At 38.7% G+C, this 13,471-nt stretch overlaps 1 protein-coding gene and 1 non-coding gene across 2 annotated transcripts in view; one reads left to right on the top strand and one right to left on the bottom strand.

The window, feature by feature from the left end:
* The first annotated feature begins 7,942 nt into the window (after positions 1 to 7,942).
* On the top strand, positions 7,943 to 8,014 carry TRNAT-GGU (transfer RNA threonine (anticodon GGU)). The gene has a single exon. It is a non-coding gene; the product is annotated as a tRNA-Thr (tRNA).
* Positions 8,015 to 10,768: 2,754 nt separating this feature from the next.
* The window catches only part of LOC145997042 (trypsin-1-like), a 37,509-nt gene continuing 34,806 nt past the window's right edge, over positions 10,769 to 13,471 (bottom strand). Inside the window, exon 7 of the mRNA XM_083133664.1 lies at positions 10,769 to 11,231. Coding sequence (XP_082989790.1) covers positions 11,146 to 11,231 — 86 coding nt within the window. The 3' untranslated portion in view covers positions 10,769 to 11,145. The remainder of the gene's footprint in view (positions 11,232 to 13,471) is intronic.

Here is a 13,471-nt window from a genome sequence, read left to right as displayed (position 1 = left end):
GTTGTGTTTGATGACATTATACTGGATAATCAAAACAAGGTTAGAAATTTCTTTACACAGGGCCGACACAAAAACATAGATTGCTTCTACCTGGCACAGACTTTTTCAAAAATACCCAAGCAACTGATCCGAGACAACAGCAATTTTATTTGTGTGTTTCATCAGGATCATACCAACCTCAAACACATACATGATGAATATGTAGGTGGGGACCTGAGCTACAATGATTTTTCCAAGTTTTGCAGCAGGTGCTGGAGCCAGGACAGTTATGGGTTTGTCACAATTGATATGACAAGAACACCTAATACTGGCAAATACAGAAATAAAATCAACAATTTTCTAGACATTGAAACATATAATAAACATGAAAAGGCCAATCATTGATGATCTTAAGTTAAGAGATTATCTTGTAAAAAGATTTAAGGGATGGAAATCAGAAAACCGAGGAATTTATGAAAAACACAAACAAACAGAACAGCCTGTAATTGATGCTATTAATAATTTAGGTAAGAATATCAAAACTGTTACAGAGCAAAATCAAAATTTGATCACAGAGCTTGTACCTGTAGCTGCTAGGAACATATTAGATTATCCATTCACCCCACTTTCCAGTATTCATACACCTAGTCCTATTGCTCCTAGAAGAATTGAAGCTACTCAGGATCCTATTGAATTGGGTCTTCTTGCTCAAAAATATTTAAGCACATCTAAAGACAATAAAGATGAGGTTTTTGGCTTATATGCCGACACAGAGCTTGATGGCAGCATCATACATAGAATTGGCAATTTCAGAGTAACATTTATGGGAGATGATATAATTGTATATTCAGAATCTCGTCTCGGAGAAAAAGGTGCTTTTGTTAAGTACACCGGCACACCTGGATTGTGGGAATTGATGACTAGGAAAAGGCCTGGCAGCTATACAGATCAGGATTATGAGGATTACAAAGAAATATTAATAAAATCAGATGCTCTATACCAGAACAATGATCCCACACAAAAAAGAGTCAAGTCGAGCAGTGGGGCAAAATACAATAATTTAATCAAGCCCATATGGTCACAAATTAAGACTGGCAGTGGAATCAAACAATACAACACCCTGCCCAAAGAATTTGTGTGGGTTGATGATGTCAGGAAACTTGTAGATAGGTTATTGGTGATATCTGGGGAGGAAAATGCTGGCAACCACAATTTTTACAATGAAAAAGTTGGAATTATGGACATGATAAGCACAAAATTGTCTAATTTTATAGTGAATGACACTAAGGGGATTGGATATCTCATAAAAATTATTAATACTCTACCACCTAAATTTTGGAATATTTCTGAGGGTCGGGGCCTTGTTAATGACATTATAAACAAGCTGCCATTTGAACTACACATTCCAGGCTATCAATATTGTGGTCCAGGCACAAAATTGGACCATAGATTAAACAGAGGGGATCCTGGTGTTAATCCTTTAGATGCTGCTTGTAGAGACCATGACATAGCATACAACACACATTCTGATCTTGACAAGAGACATGTTGCAGACAAGAAATTAGAAGAGGCTGCATTTGGCAGATTTGTAAGCAAAGATGCTTCTTTGAGTGAAAAAATAGCAGCATTGGGAACCACCATAGCTATGAGCACCAAACAAAAACTGGGGTGGGGGTTGTAAATATGTATATAATAAACCTACAATGAAGGCCAAGGGTGTTATGTATCAAATACCTTATGCAGGTCTCAAATCTCTTAAAACTATTGACAGTCTTTTGACTAAAAAGCAGCGCAAGAAAAAAAATTCTTGTATTGCAAAGGGGCATGGTATGAAATTGTTGCTTAGTACCCCCCAATTAAAAAAATTACAGCAATCAAGAAAAAAATCACATGTGGGGGGATTTATATTTACCATCCCTGCCATCTTAGCTGCTCTCGGGGCTGTTGGGAGCTTGGCTGGGGGTTCAGCCGCCATAGCAAAAACAGTAATAGATGCCAAGAAGAATAGGGCAGAATTAGATGAGCAGAAGCGCCATAACCTGGCAATGGAGAAACAGGGCAAAGGTGTTAAGAGAGCCATGAATAAGTTTAAAAAAAACAAGAGCCGCTTACAAACCAAGATATTGAAGCTTTAATCAAGCCACTGGGCATCAAACATTTTAGAGGTGTGTACATGTCTGATTCTTTGCCAGAACAACCACTCAACAAAGAGTGTGGCATTGTTAATTTGGATGAGTACAAAAATCAGGGCACTCACTGGATCTGTTATCTTAAATATTTAAACAATAAGGCATTTGTGTTTGATTCATTTGGAGGTGTTCCACCTGAAAATTTAATAAAATATTTAAAATCAGCTAATCTTTATTACAATAATGCCCGTGTTCAAAACTTCAAAGATGTTAATTGTGGACATTTGTGTTTATCAGTTCTTAGATATATGTCTCAAATAAATAAACCATCAATTGAAGATTTTCAAAAAGCCTTGTGGTATTTATAACATCATGGGGGTATTCCATCTCACCAGCCAAAATTCAATATTGAAACTCAAATTGCATGATGACATAGTGTATCCCAAAACAATAGCTCTCAGAGCATTTTATGGCATGTACCTAATCCCCAATATTACACACCACAACAATACAATTGCAGTTGGGGATCAAAAAATTGTCATCACTCCAGGGCAATATAATCTATCCACTCTAAATGCTCAATTACCCAGAGGTATAGTGTTAAGTCAAAATTCTGTCACTCACAGAGTAGAAATTGTATCTGCCACAGAAACAGTGGATCTGGGTACTATAGGAGAGCTGTTAGGCTTTGAGAACAACACAAAACTTGAACCGGGCATCAAACACACTGCTATGAATATACCTAAATTCTTAGCCATAGAGACTCTGAATATTCACTGTAATGTGGCTGAGGGTATGATCACCAAATCAAATGGCATAGCCACTCACAAACAAACCGGCATCATTGCAACATTCAAACCTAATTCTGAATTCATGGAGCCTATTATCTACAATCCATCCCCAACATTATATTTTCCTGTGTGCCATAACAGAATAGATAATATTGAATTGATGGTCACTAATGAAAAAGAAGAATTAGTTGATTTTGCTGGAGCCACAACAACTGCAATCATAGAGATTAACATTTAAATAAAAATACATACAATGGAAAATATTGAGAGTTATGAGCTACAATCATTCCCTCCAAACAGGAGGACATTTGCAAATTTAAATCAACCTAACACAGAGATTGAGGTTGATCTTGATGTAGGGGATGGCTTTATACACCCCCACAGAGCAGATCTATACATCAAATTTGATGTTGTAAAGCTCGATGGTACAGATTATCCGGCAAATTCAAATATAAGACTTGTAGACAATTTTGTGCCGCATCTATTCTCTGAAATTGAGATCAGAAAGCATGGCGTTGTTATAAACAGAATAGATTATCCCGGCATTACCTCCACAGCTTTGGCCACATTAAAATTATCCAAAACCGAGGCTTCTTACTACAAAATAGGTGGATTTGAGGCTGGTGATAAGATATTATCTAAAAACCACACTGTGCTGTTCCCGATGCGCCTATTGCCAGGATTCTTCTCAGATTACAAAGATATTATGTGGAAGGGTGGGTTAAGAATTACATTTAGAAGAGCTGCAAATGATAATAATGCCTTGATGAGGTACAGTGCAATAAACTCTACAGGGGAAGCTCTGCCTAATACCCTACCAGATGCAGGCAAATGCATTATTCAGACTATGGAGTTAAGAATCCCTGTTGTTGAATATGAGGCCAGCTATGCTCTTAAATACAAAGCTGATATTCTAAAAAATCCACAGGTTCCTCTGCAATTTTATACATATCAATGTGTACAGAAGCCCGCATCTGGTACATATTATGAATTTGATGCTACAAATTCATTCTCCAGTATACAATTTGACATGCCTGATTTTGTGGTGGTACTGTTTCAGACTGGAAGACACAATAATCAGGAAAAAAATTCAAGCAAATTTGATAACTGCAACATCAAGAACATATATCTTAAAAATGGCAGAAATGAGGTATTCCCTAGAGAAAATTACAATTTAGACATGTCCAAGGATGATTTCCTCAAATTATATGAGGCATTTTCGGCTTTCAAGAGGGTCACTACTGGCAATACTGACATGTATTACACACCAGATGAATTCAAAGCACAGAGACCCATGTTTGTAATCAACACTTCAAAAAGGAAACAAGTTGTGGTGAATGACAGGACAAATATTAAAATTATCTGTGAATTCCATGAGGCATTACCTGATGACACCATATGTAGTGTTATTCTCATAGGAGAAAAATCATATGTTTATGATGTAAGAAATGAGAGGGTCACAGAGCAATTCTAGAGGGGCTCTGCATATTACATTATTTTAATATACAATTTGAACCTAGTATCCAATTGAACTTAAACTAGAAGTAAATATGTATGGGTGGGTGTGGGTATGGGTGTGTAGGTGGGTGTATCTTGGCCTAGTTTTAAGTGTGGCCAAAAAAAATATCAAGAAGAGCATATTTTTAACAAATTTATGGACAACAATCTCACAGAAGTGCCTTTTATAAGTATAGCCTCATCAATCTGAGGGGGTTCATACTTTCCGAGAAATTCCCGAGGGCATTTTTTACAAAAATCTTGGATTAGACAGGGTTCCACACTTGAGCAAAAAGCTCATATGCTCATGTTGAGCTAGTTTTAAGCATAAGCAAATCTGCTTGAGGGGGGTTCATACTTTCCTGAGTTTATAATATCATCAATTACACTACTAATCATCTTTAGTATTATCATCTTTATCTTCCGTTGGTGCATGTATGTTCATTAGAATAATTTTACACCACCTACCCTGTAAAACTGCATATGATATCCTATCATTAATAAATTCTACTGTTTTAAGAGCAGAGATAATTCTATTATTTATGAAAAAGCCTGTTCCAAAATTACGATTTTCAGTACCACCATAGAAAAAAGTATAATTTTTAGTTTTACAATTCCCTTCTCCAGGCCACCTAACTTCCTGGACAGCTACTACATCTAATTTATACTTGACTATCTCATTAACTGTACACTGAAATGCCCCAGGCCGGTAAAGGCTCAGAACATTCCAGGTGCCTAATTTAATATCCTTATTCCTAACGTAGATCTTATCCTTAGTCCAGGGACCTCCCAAAGTAGTCCCCACCCGGAGATCCGAACGGGGGACTATTTTACCTCCGGAATATTTTACCTTGGGAACATCCATGGCCTTATATTGCTGTTTCTTGACATTTTGTTTTACAGTGCAGAGTTGTCAGCTCTACGCCTAACCCCCAATAAGAATGGAGGAACTACTACACAAGACAAACACAAACACATTAGACAGCACAATTAATACACAAGACAAACACAAACACATTAGACAGCACAACTACTACACAAGACACACACAAACACATCACAACTATAACACAATATAAACACAAACACACCACAACTATAACACAATATAAACACAAACAAACTACACACCACAACTACTACACAAGACAAACACAAACAAATTAGACAGCACAACTACTACGCAAGGCAAAACAAACATACTAGACAGCACAACTACTACACAAAACATACTAGACAGCACAACTACAAGACACATACATACACATCACCGATACTACACAAGACAAACATTACACATTACTACATTAGACCTCCCTTTCTACTACTACAGAATAAATAAGGTGGTTAAAGAGTTAAAGCTTTGGGATGCTAAACACAATGGAGGAGAGGGGGGGAGGTGGCTTGGGTTGGCGACATTGTTTACACATGAGGATATTCTCTTCTTGGTTCACATAGCAACAGGTGACTGACTCATTGAATAGGTGTGATGTTACTAGAGTCGCTTTCACGTTCAGAAGACACAACGGCGCTTATGGAGAAACCGCACAGTGTTGCCAATACAGCGCTAGCTCATGTCGCCGGGAAATGATGACCTTCCTTCACAATGAAGGTGTTACGTATTTTGTATATACAGGGTGTCATTTCAATGGCGCCCACGGACCACGGAAACGCATAGAGGACATCAAAACAAACAACCCCCCCAGCAACACCCCCCTCGCCGGTGCATCGCTTCGGCGCCACAGACGTTAAAAAAAGCCCGTTTCGCCGCCTGAACGCTGGCAACCACACACAACACCTGATTGCATCAGTGACGTCACATCCCGCCGCGAAGCGATGCGTTCCAGGGTTGCCAGCATACTCTGTGAAAAATGACATAGCCACAATCTGCCACATTATGTACCATGACACAAAACGAGAAAACACGTTCTGTAACCTAACAGGAAGTAAACAAACGATACGAAAAATAGTAGAAAGAAAATAGAATTCAAGTGGAAGTGGTCATATCGAAACTTGTCTCAGCTTACATGTCAAATACCTGCAAATCCAGTTACCAAGTTGGCATCTACAATTCACTCTATCCACTTCGTTCTTCTGATACTAGTTGTCTGTGACACACTGAACAGATGACAAAATAGAAATGAAAACTCAAAATTCCAAAGGTAAGCAACAGATAATATAATGTATATTCAGAGCATTAAGAGGCAAGTGACAAAGATGGTTGAAAATACAGGGATATAACTAGAAGTAATACAAGCTCTGAGACAACTATGTGTTTATCTATGCACCGGATACACATGTAATAGTTTGCAAATGTGAACAGGGCAGTATATTCGTTACTGATTCATCATTACGTTGTTACTGTGGTTGTACGTGTTTTAGCCGTAATGTAACAACGTGAACCTCGGATACTTCCGTTATCAGCACAAAAGTACCGCATGGCATCTGGACACAAACCTGTAGTAACAACCCTGCAACGAGACTTACAAATATTCGACATGTAGTTGGGCGTAAACAGCCACGTATAAGCTGTAAGTCCAATAAAATTTATTGTTATTGATATTTTAGATGTAGGCTGAGACAAAATCCGACATTGACATTTCATTTTGAATACGTTTTCTACCATTTCTCATATCATTGGTTCACTTCGCCCTTCCCCTGAGATGACTGCTGATCTTCTGGCTGGTAGGCTATGATGTTCGGTCTTCTGGACGTGTTTCTCGCCCTGTTTTACAGCTAACAATGTGGTTGGCAGTTTGTCATTCCTCACAAAATTTGTGTGTTCCTTGCAACCCTGCCGTGCGCTGCTTCGCCGCAGGATATGACGTCACAGGTACGATAAAATGTTGTGTTGGGTTGCCAGCATCCAGGCGGCAAAACGGTCTCCCTTGAACGGCCGTAGCGTCGAATCGACGCACCAACGACAAAAATGTTACTGGGAAAAGTTGCTTGTCCTGACGTCCTCCACACGAATCCGCGGTCCGTGGGCGCCACCAAAATGACACCCTGTATAATGATAATTATATGTAAATATTAATATTATACTGTGAACGTTACAGTTACCCTTTTTACTATGATCCTTGCGATCACTACACACGCGAGTGTAATGCACGAATATGACACTTCAGAAATCACTTAAAAAAATAAAAATCACTGAGCGCTCACACAACTGAAAACACTTTTTCGAGAGGAAAAAGTCTAAACAATCCAAAGCAGATCTTTCGCTATCGCTGTTTTACCTGCGTGGAATAGTCTCTGCCAGTGCTGCTGCAACAGAATCTGTTGCCTTTGAAATACGGTAGACTTCGATGTTGCTATTTCCTACCAGCGTAGAGATGTTAATTATTGAAGATCAGGCACACACAGTAGTTGTACTACGTAGAAATTTGCAGTGAAAAATGTATTAACATCTCTACGCTGGGAGGAACCAGGCAATGTCAAAGTCTATTGTGTTTCAAAGTTAACAGATCCCGTTGCAGTAGCACTGGCAGAGACTATTCCACGCAGGTAAAACAGCGATAGCGAAAGATGAGGTGAGGCCAGGCCGGCTCGGTAGCTCAGTGGTTAGAGCAATGGCACGGTATGCCAGAGACCCAGGTTCGAGTCCTGTTCGAGCCTGCATTTTTTGCTGAAAAATTTCTACGTAGTACAACTCCTGTGTGTGCTTAACCTACAATGTTCTTCCAAGTCTTCTTTAAATTCTTCTTTCTCCTCCCTTGTACATTCTGTTTGTGGGGCATTCACTTGAATTGTTTTTACTACTTTTCCTCTAACATTCATTTTTAGTTTTACTATTCTGTCATTTATCCTTCTATTTCCTCACTTATTCAACTTCTGACTACAAATCCAACTCCACTTCTCCTTCCCTCTTTGATGCCTGTCCAGTACACTTCATAGTCTTTCCTCAATTTCATTTATCCTCTTCCTTTCCATTTAGTTTCGCTCATTCCAAAGATGTCGATTCCTCTTCTCTCCATTAAATCCACAATTTCTTCAGACCTTCCTGTCAGTGTTCCAATATTCAATGTTCCTATTCGTAGCCTGCATCGTCTCCAATTTCCAGTCTGGCTTGCTTCTCTCTATTTTCGATTTTTTTAATGTTTTCGGCTTTTGGGTAATGGGGCCTGTCACAGCTAACACCTGGGTGGTGGGGCTGCCACCTGTGGGTTTTCAGGTACCCCCTTATTTTTCTGTCAGGGTTCCAACTCCCTTAACCTTTCTGGATCCCTCCAGGCTCACAAGGCAGTGGGGGCAAACACTTTTATGATGATGTTTATTCGCCATGACACAAGGCTGTCAATGGGTATCTTTGATATGCTTAGTATGTCTATGCCACTGGACACTCTCCCACACCCTGATAGCCTTGCTGCCTCAGTCCAGGACTGCTTATTTGGGATCCCTCTTATTTGCAGCTTCCCCTCATATCTGAGTGGATTTTCACTATCCGCCACCTGTGATCCATCCAGTTGCTGAGGCTTGCAGTATTGGTCCTAATATAGAGTCATGTGGTACTCCGTGTGTTATTAATTTTGGTCTGGGTTTTACTGAGTTTACTTCTATACACTGGTATCTGCTTGTAAGATATAATTTGAACCATTGATGTGCAATTCCCCTTATAAAAAAGGTAAAAAAAGTAAAGTGCTCCCCTGTGCTTTAGCACCATGCCATGAAGGCGTATAGGGGTGTGGGGGTAACACCCCACACTTTCTTGATCCGGTCGTGAGTGGGGGTGATGTGATCAGCATCACGCCCCTGACTGCCTTTACCCCCCAGGGTTTCCCCCAGGTACCCATGTTATTCGACGCTGGGTGGATGCCAGGGCCGCTTCCAACGTTAGAAAAGTTCCCAGATTTGAACCGGCCGGGGATCGAACCCGGAACTTTTAGCATGGTAGTCAGACGCGTTACCCACTCCCCTTATTCCTAGATCATTTAATTTTTGAATTAAATATTTACAGTTTTCTATATCAAAAGCTTGTGTGAGATCTAAGATGATATTATGTGCATGTTCTATTCTCTGTGGCCTTGTCTCTGTGTGAAAAGGGTTCTGCAGTTGGAAAAGTTTGAGTACGTCTGAGCTATCCTTACACTAGTACAGTGTGTTTCAATAGTTGTGCAACCCAAATTATTATGGCTTGTAACATGAAAACCGTAAAAGATATTTACGCGGGTTTTTCTGCATAATAAAGCCTCATCCATCTAGTTTTTTTTTTTTTTTTGCTTAACATTATCAGTGTACTCCATACAAAAAATTCTATAAATTAATCAATGGCAGAAGTCAATGCCACCTTTGGGTGAGAAACACATAACAAATTATCGAAGGGTCATAATTAGGTCTTAGATACTGATGCAATGTTCATCTGTCATTTGTGACCAATGTGGGTCATGTGCAGCATTTGATGGGTTTGGAACTGGTGATTATATGGGATAAGTGAGAAAGTGCCATTTTAGAGCCTTATCTCAGTGACTGGCAACACTAGTATGTCAAAACTTTGTCAACAGATACAGGCAACATACGTGTATGTCTAAGTGTTGGCCGTACACAGTGGCAGCAATTGGGTTCCAAAACTAGGGGGGGGGGGGGGGGGACAAAGACAGTACATATTTCTCTTTATAGATAAGGTTTAGCATAGTGCAAGGGCAAAAGTGGTGAAAAGTGGTGGGAAGGGGCAACTATCCCCCCTAATTGCCGCCACTGGCCATACATCTACATGAAAAAATCATGTATTATAACTTTGCACCAAAATTTGACTTCTAAGTGTAAAATTCTATGCACCTGGCAACACCATTTTGCATGCCAGCTAACAGCCTGTTTTGAAATCACAAAAATGAGCCATAAATGCAGCTACCAGATTTTGTCAGGATGGGGCCCTAATTGCCACAAATTGAAACTGTCTCATCTCATAAAAGGAGCATGTATCAAACAAACTACTAAAATTTCGCCCACTTCCTTCAATAACAAAGAGCCAGCAATGAAGAAAAGATTATTTTGTAAATGTCACTAAATAAACAGTATTCTGAAAATTTGTTTGTTGCCCCATGGACACAAGTAGGTTGAAATTTTCAGATAATCACCATGAAGGACCATTTATTGACTACATGTCACTTGCTTTCCCATGTTTTGAAAGAAAAGGAAAAAAAAACCTTACCCTACCGGCACCTTATTATTGAAGGGTTGAGGGTGAAACGTTGGTGATTTGTGTGATGTACTATGTGACGCAGTGTCCATGTAAGCTGTGTGAGTTGGGCTTTCACTTTAATAGTTCTAGTAAAATGTAGGTAATAATTCTATGGAAAATAGACAAAATGACAAATAACAGTTTCTTTGTATTTTTTTTCATTAACTCATTTTTAATTTACATAAACATAGTGAGAGGTAAACCTGCGGAAAACATATTCAGCTGTATATTTGTATTTGGCTTTAATTCATACATACAATGGAGAATATATTACTTAAAAAAATATTTTTCATTTGTTAAATTTGACCATATTTTCAAGATACACCCATTCATTTTATTATTATTACTATTACACATTGCAGCAAGGCAATAACAAACATTTTTCTGAATTTTAGAAAGGCAATGGCAAAGTGTGATAACAGTAATACAGTAAAAGTTCATTGATAAACAAAAAAAAAAAAAAAAAATTACAAAACTTCTTTCTTCTCTCAGGTCAGCACGAGTATTACTGTGTTAATAATTAGACATTTGCATCCAGACCAGTAAATACTGACTCATTTTTCTTTGGAAATTATTTAAAGAAATTTGCACAATATGAACAGGAAACTGTGTTTTCATATATCCATGGCAATACTTGTTCCACTCTTGTGTATAGACCTGAAAGAAAATTGCTGTGCTATATTAATGCACATCTGAAAGGGCTCGCATCATTTTTATATATATATGAATGTTCAAACATGTATGTGCATTAATTCAGTAGCCTCAACAAGTCATGTAAAAATAAAATTGTAATATCTAAAGGGTATCTCCAAAAGATGGGAAATTTTGAAATGAAGGTATAGAAAAGAGCATAAATAGTTGCAAGAGATTTAATCATGGAAATGAATAGTACACATACTGCTGAAGAGATGTGTAGGTTTATGTGTTGAAGATGACGTCCAGTAGATGACGATCATTTCTGTGCAAACATTCCTGGAGTCGAGGGACATCCTGCATAGCTCAACATAACATGTCCACAGGAATCTGATCATTTCTTCAGTTGTAGCAGGTGTAGTGGAAAGCATCCGTGTGATGATAGCCCAGATTCCTGTGGATATGTTATGTCAAGCTGTGCAGGAAGTCTCTCGACAACTTCAGGAATGTTTGCGCAGAAATGGTCGTCATCTACTGGACATAATCTTCAAGACATTAACCAACCCATCCCTTCAGCAACATGTAATGAATGTAATGACATCCTCTGTACTATTCATTTCCATTTTTGAATCTCTTGCAGCTTCAATGTCTTTCACGGATGAGGTGGCTAGCATGCCGAAAAGTAAAAGCTCATCTGCCAGCATTTAGACCAACAGCTTGTAACCGATCTTAACACACCCCTTATAAAAGTTGACCCGCCCTCACTGGGGAAAAAAGGGCGGCAAGAGATGTTAACGTCTTTTCTGGGGGACGATTGATGTGCGTTGCAGAGAAGACAGTGAGAGTTAAGCATTGATACGGTTAGGACCCATATCATGTTGGTTATTGGTTTCGCGGGCAAAGAACAAGCTGCGAGTGAACTAATGGCCATGATCTCAGCCGGAAAGAGATATAGAGTCTATAGAATAAACTGTGAGTGAATTATCGTTCTGTGCAGTATCTCTACCAGAACATGTTACTAAAGAAAAGAGGCTACATGTTTATTATGAACCAATGACAGGAGGATTAGAAGATTGAAGACGTCAAACTCGGTGTCAGCAAGATTTGTGTTTTCCCCCCCAACTCCCCTTAAGTGTTCATCGTTAGTGATTTTCAGCGTGTTTATCGCCAAGTGAATTGAATACCTAAGAAGTTACATCGAAGACGTAAGTACTCAGTGAAGTAACCACTAAGTTTGGTCTTATGTCTCAACAAATTCACATCGGAAGCTGACTAATCTGTGTATTCCGGAATCGTTTGTAAACCACAGACGTCAGGTGCCTGGGCCTTTAATAAATATTAATACTGTATTTTGTGGTGTATAAATACTTAGATAGTTAAATGTAAAAAATTCACTGCTGGTCTCCTTTTGTGTTATTGACTTTGTTCGAGATCAGAATATAAATAGCACTATTAGTAAAAGCAAAGAAAAAACAATATAAGCTGTCTGCTGATCTTGTCACTGGACGCGTTATTGCTTTAATATCCAGATAGTTGGTGTCCAGTTTGTATGTGTTTGTGAAGTGTTAAGGTGTTAACAAGTGTTTTAGATTGTTTTGTTTTAGTTTACATGTTACTGGTGCTTTCCTGCAGTCTAATAATGCCACTCTATTCCTACAATTTAAAACAACAAATTTTTATGTACGACTCTTAATGTCATTATGAATTCTTGTAGGGAAAGTTAGAATGCGTTTTGCAGCAGAATTCCAAATGTTCCTGTTCCACACAGAGAAAGTGTCCGTGTACTTGTGAACAAATTTAACGAAACAGGGTCTGTTCTTGATAAGGAGCAAAGGCTAAAACAGAGTGTGTTTACTGAGGATAAACTAGACGATGTTGGATCATGATTGGAACATACTCCTCAAAAATTCCTCCCATGCCTTGCACAAGAAACAGACATTTTGTTGACGTCTGCGTGGTGAGCTACCAAGCTTTTAAACCTGAAGCCATACATTAGAGGAATTGAAAGAACATACCAGGAGAGAAATTGAAGCAATTTTGGAAGAGGAACTGATACGTCTTAGTGAAATTTTCCTGTAAATATGTGGATGTAGGAGGACATAATTTCCAACACCTCTTGTAACAAGGTACATGCTCATTTTAATTGTAACTGTCAATCTAATTGCACAAGCTTATTTTATTACATAGCTAGCGATTCCAGTTACGTAGATGTTGGATCCAGTTTGCTGGGAGGTGCACTCTTACTTGCCGTTGTGTTAGCTGCC

Source organism: Lepisma saccharinum, chromosome 13 (assembly GCF_977018435.1).
Source record: "Lepisma saccharinum chromosome 13, izLepSacc3.1, whole genome shotgun sequence".
Lineage (NCBI taxonomy): Eukaryota > Metazoa > Arthropoda > Insecta > Zygentoma > Lepismatidae > Lepisma > Lepisma saccharinum.
Note: the sequence above shows the minus strand (reverse complement) of the source record. Positions and strands in the feature narration are given on the sequence as shown.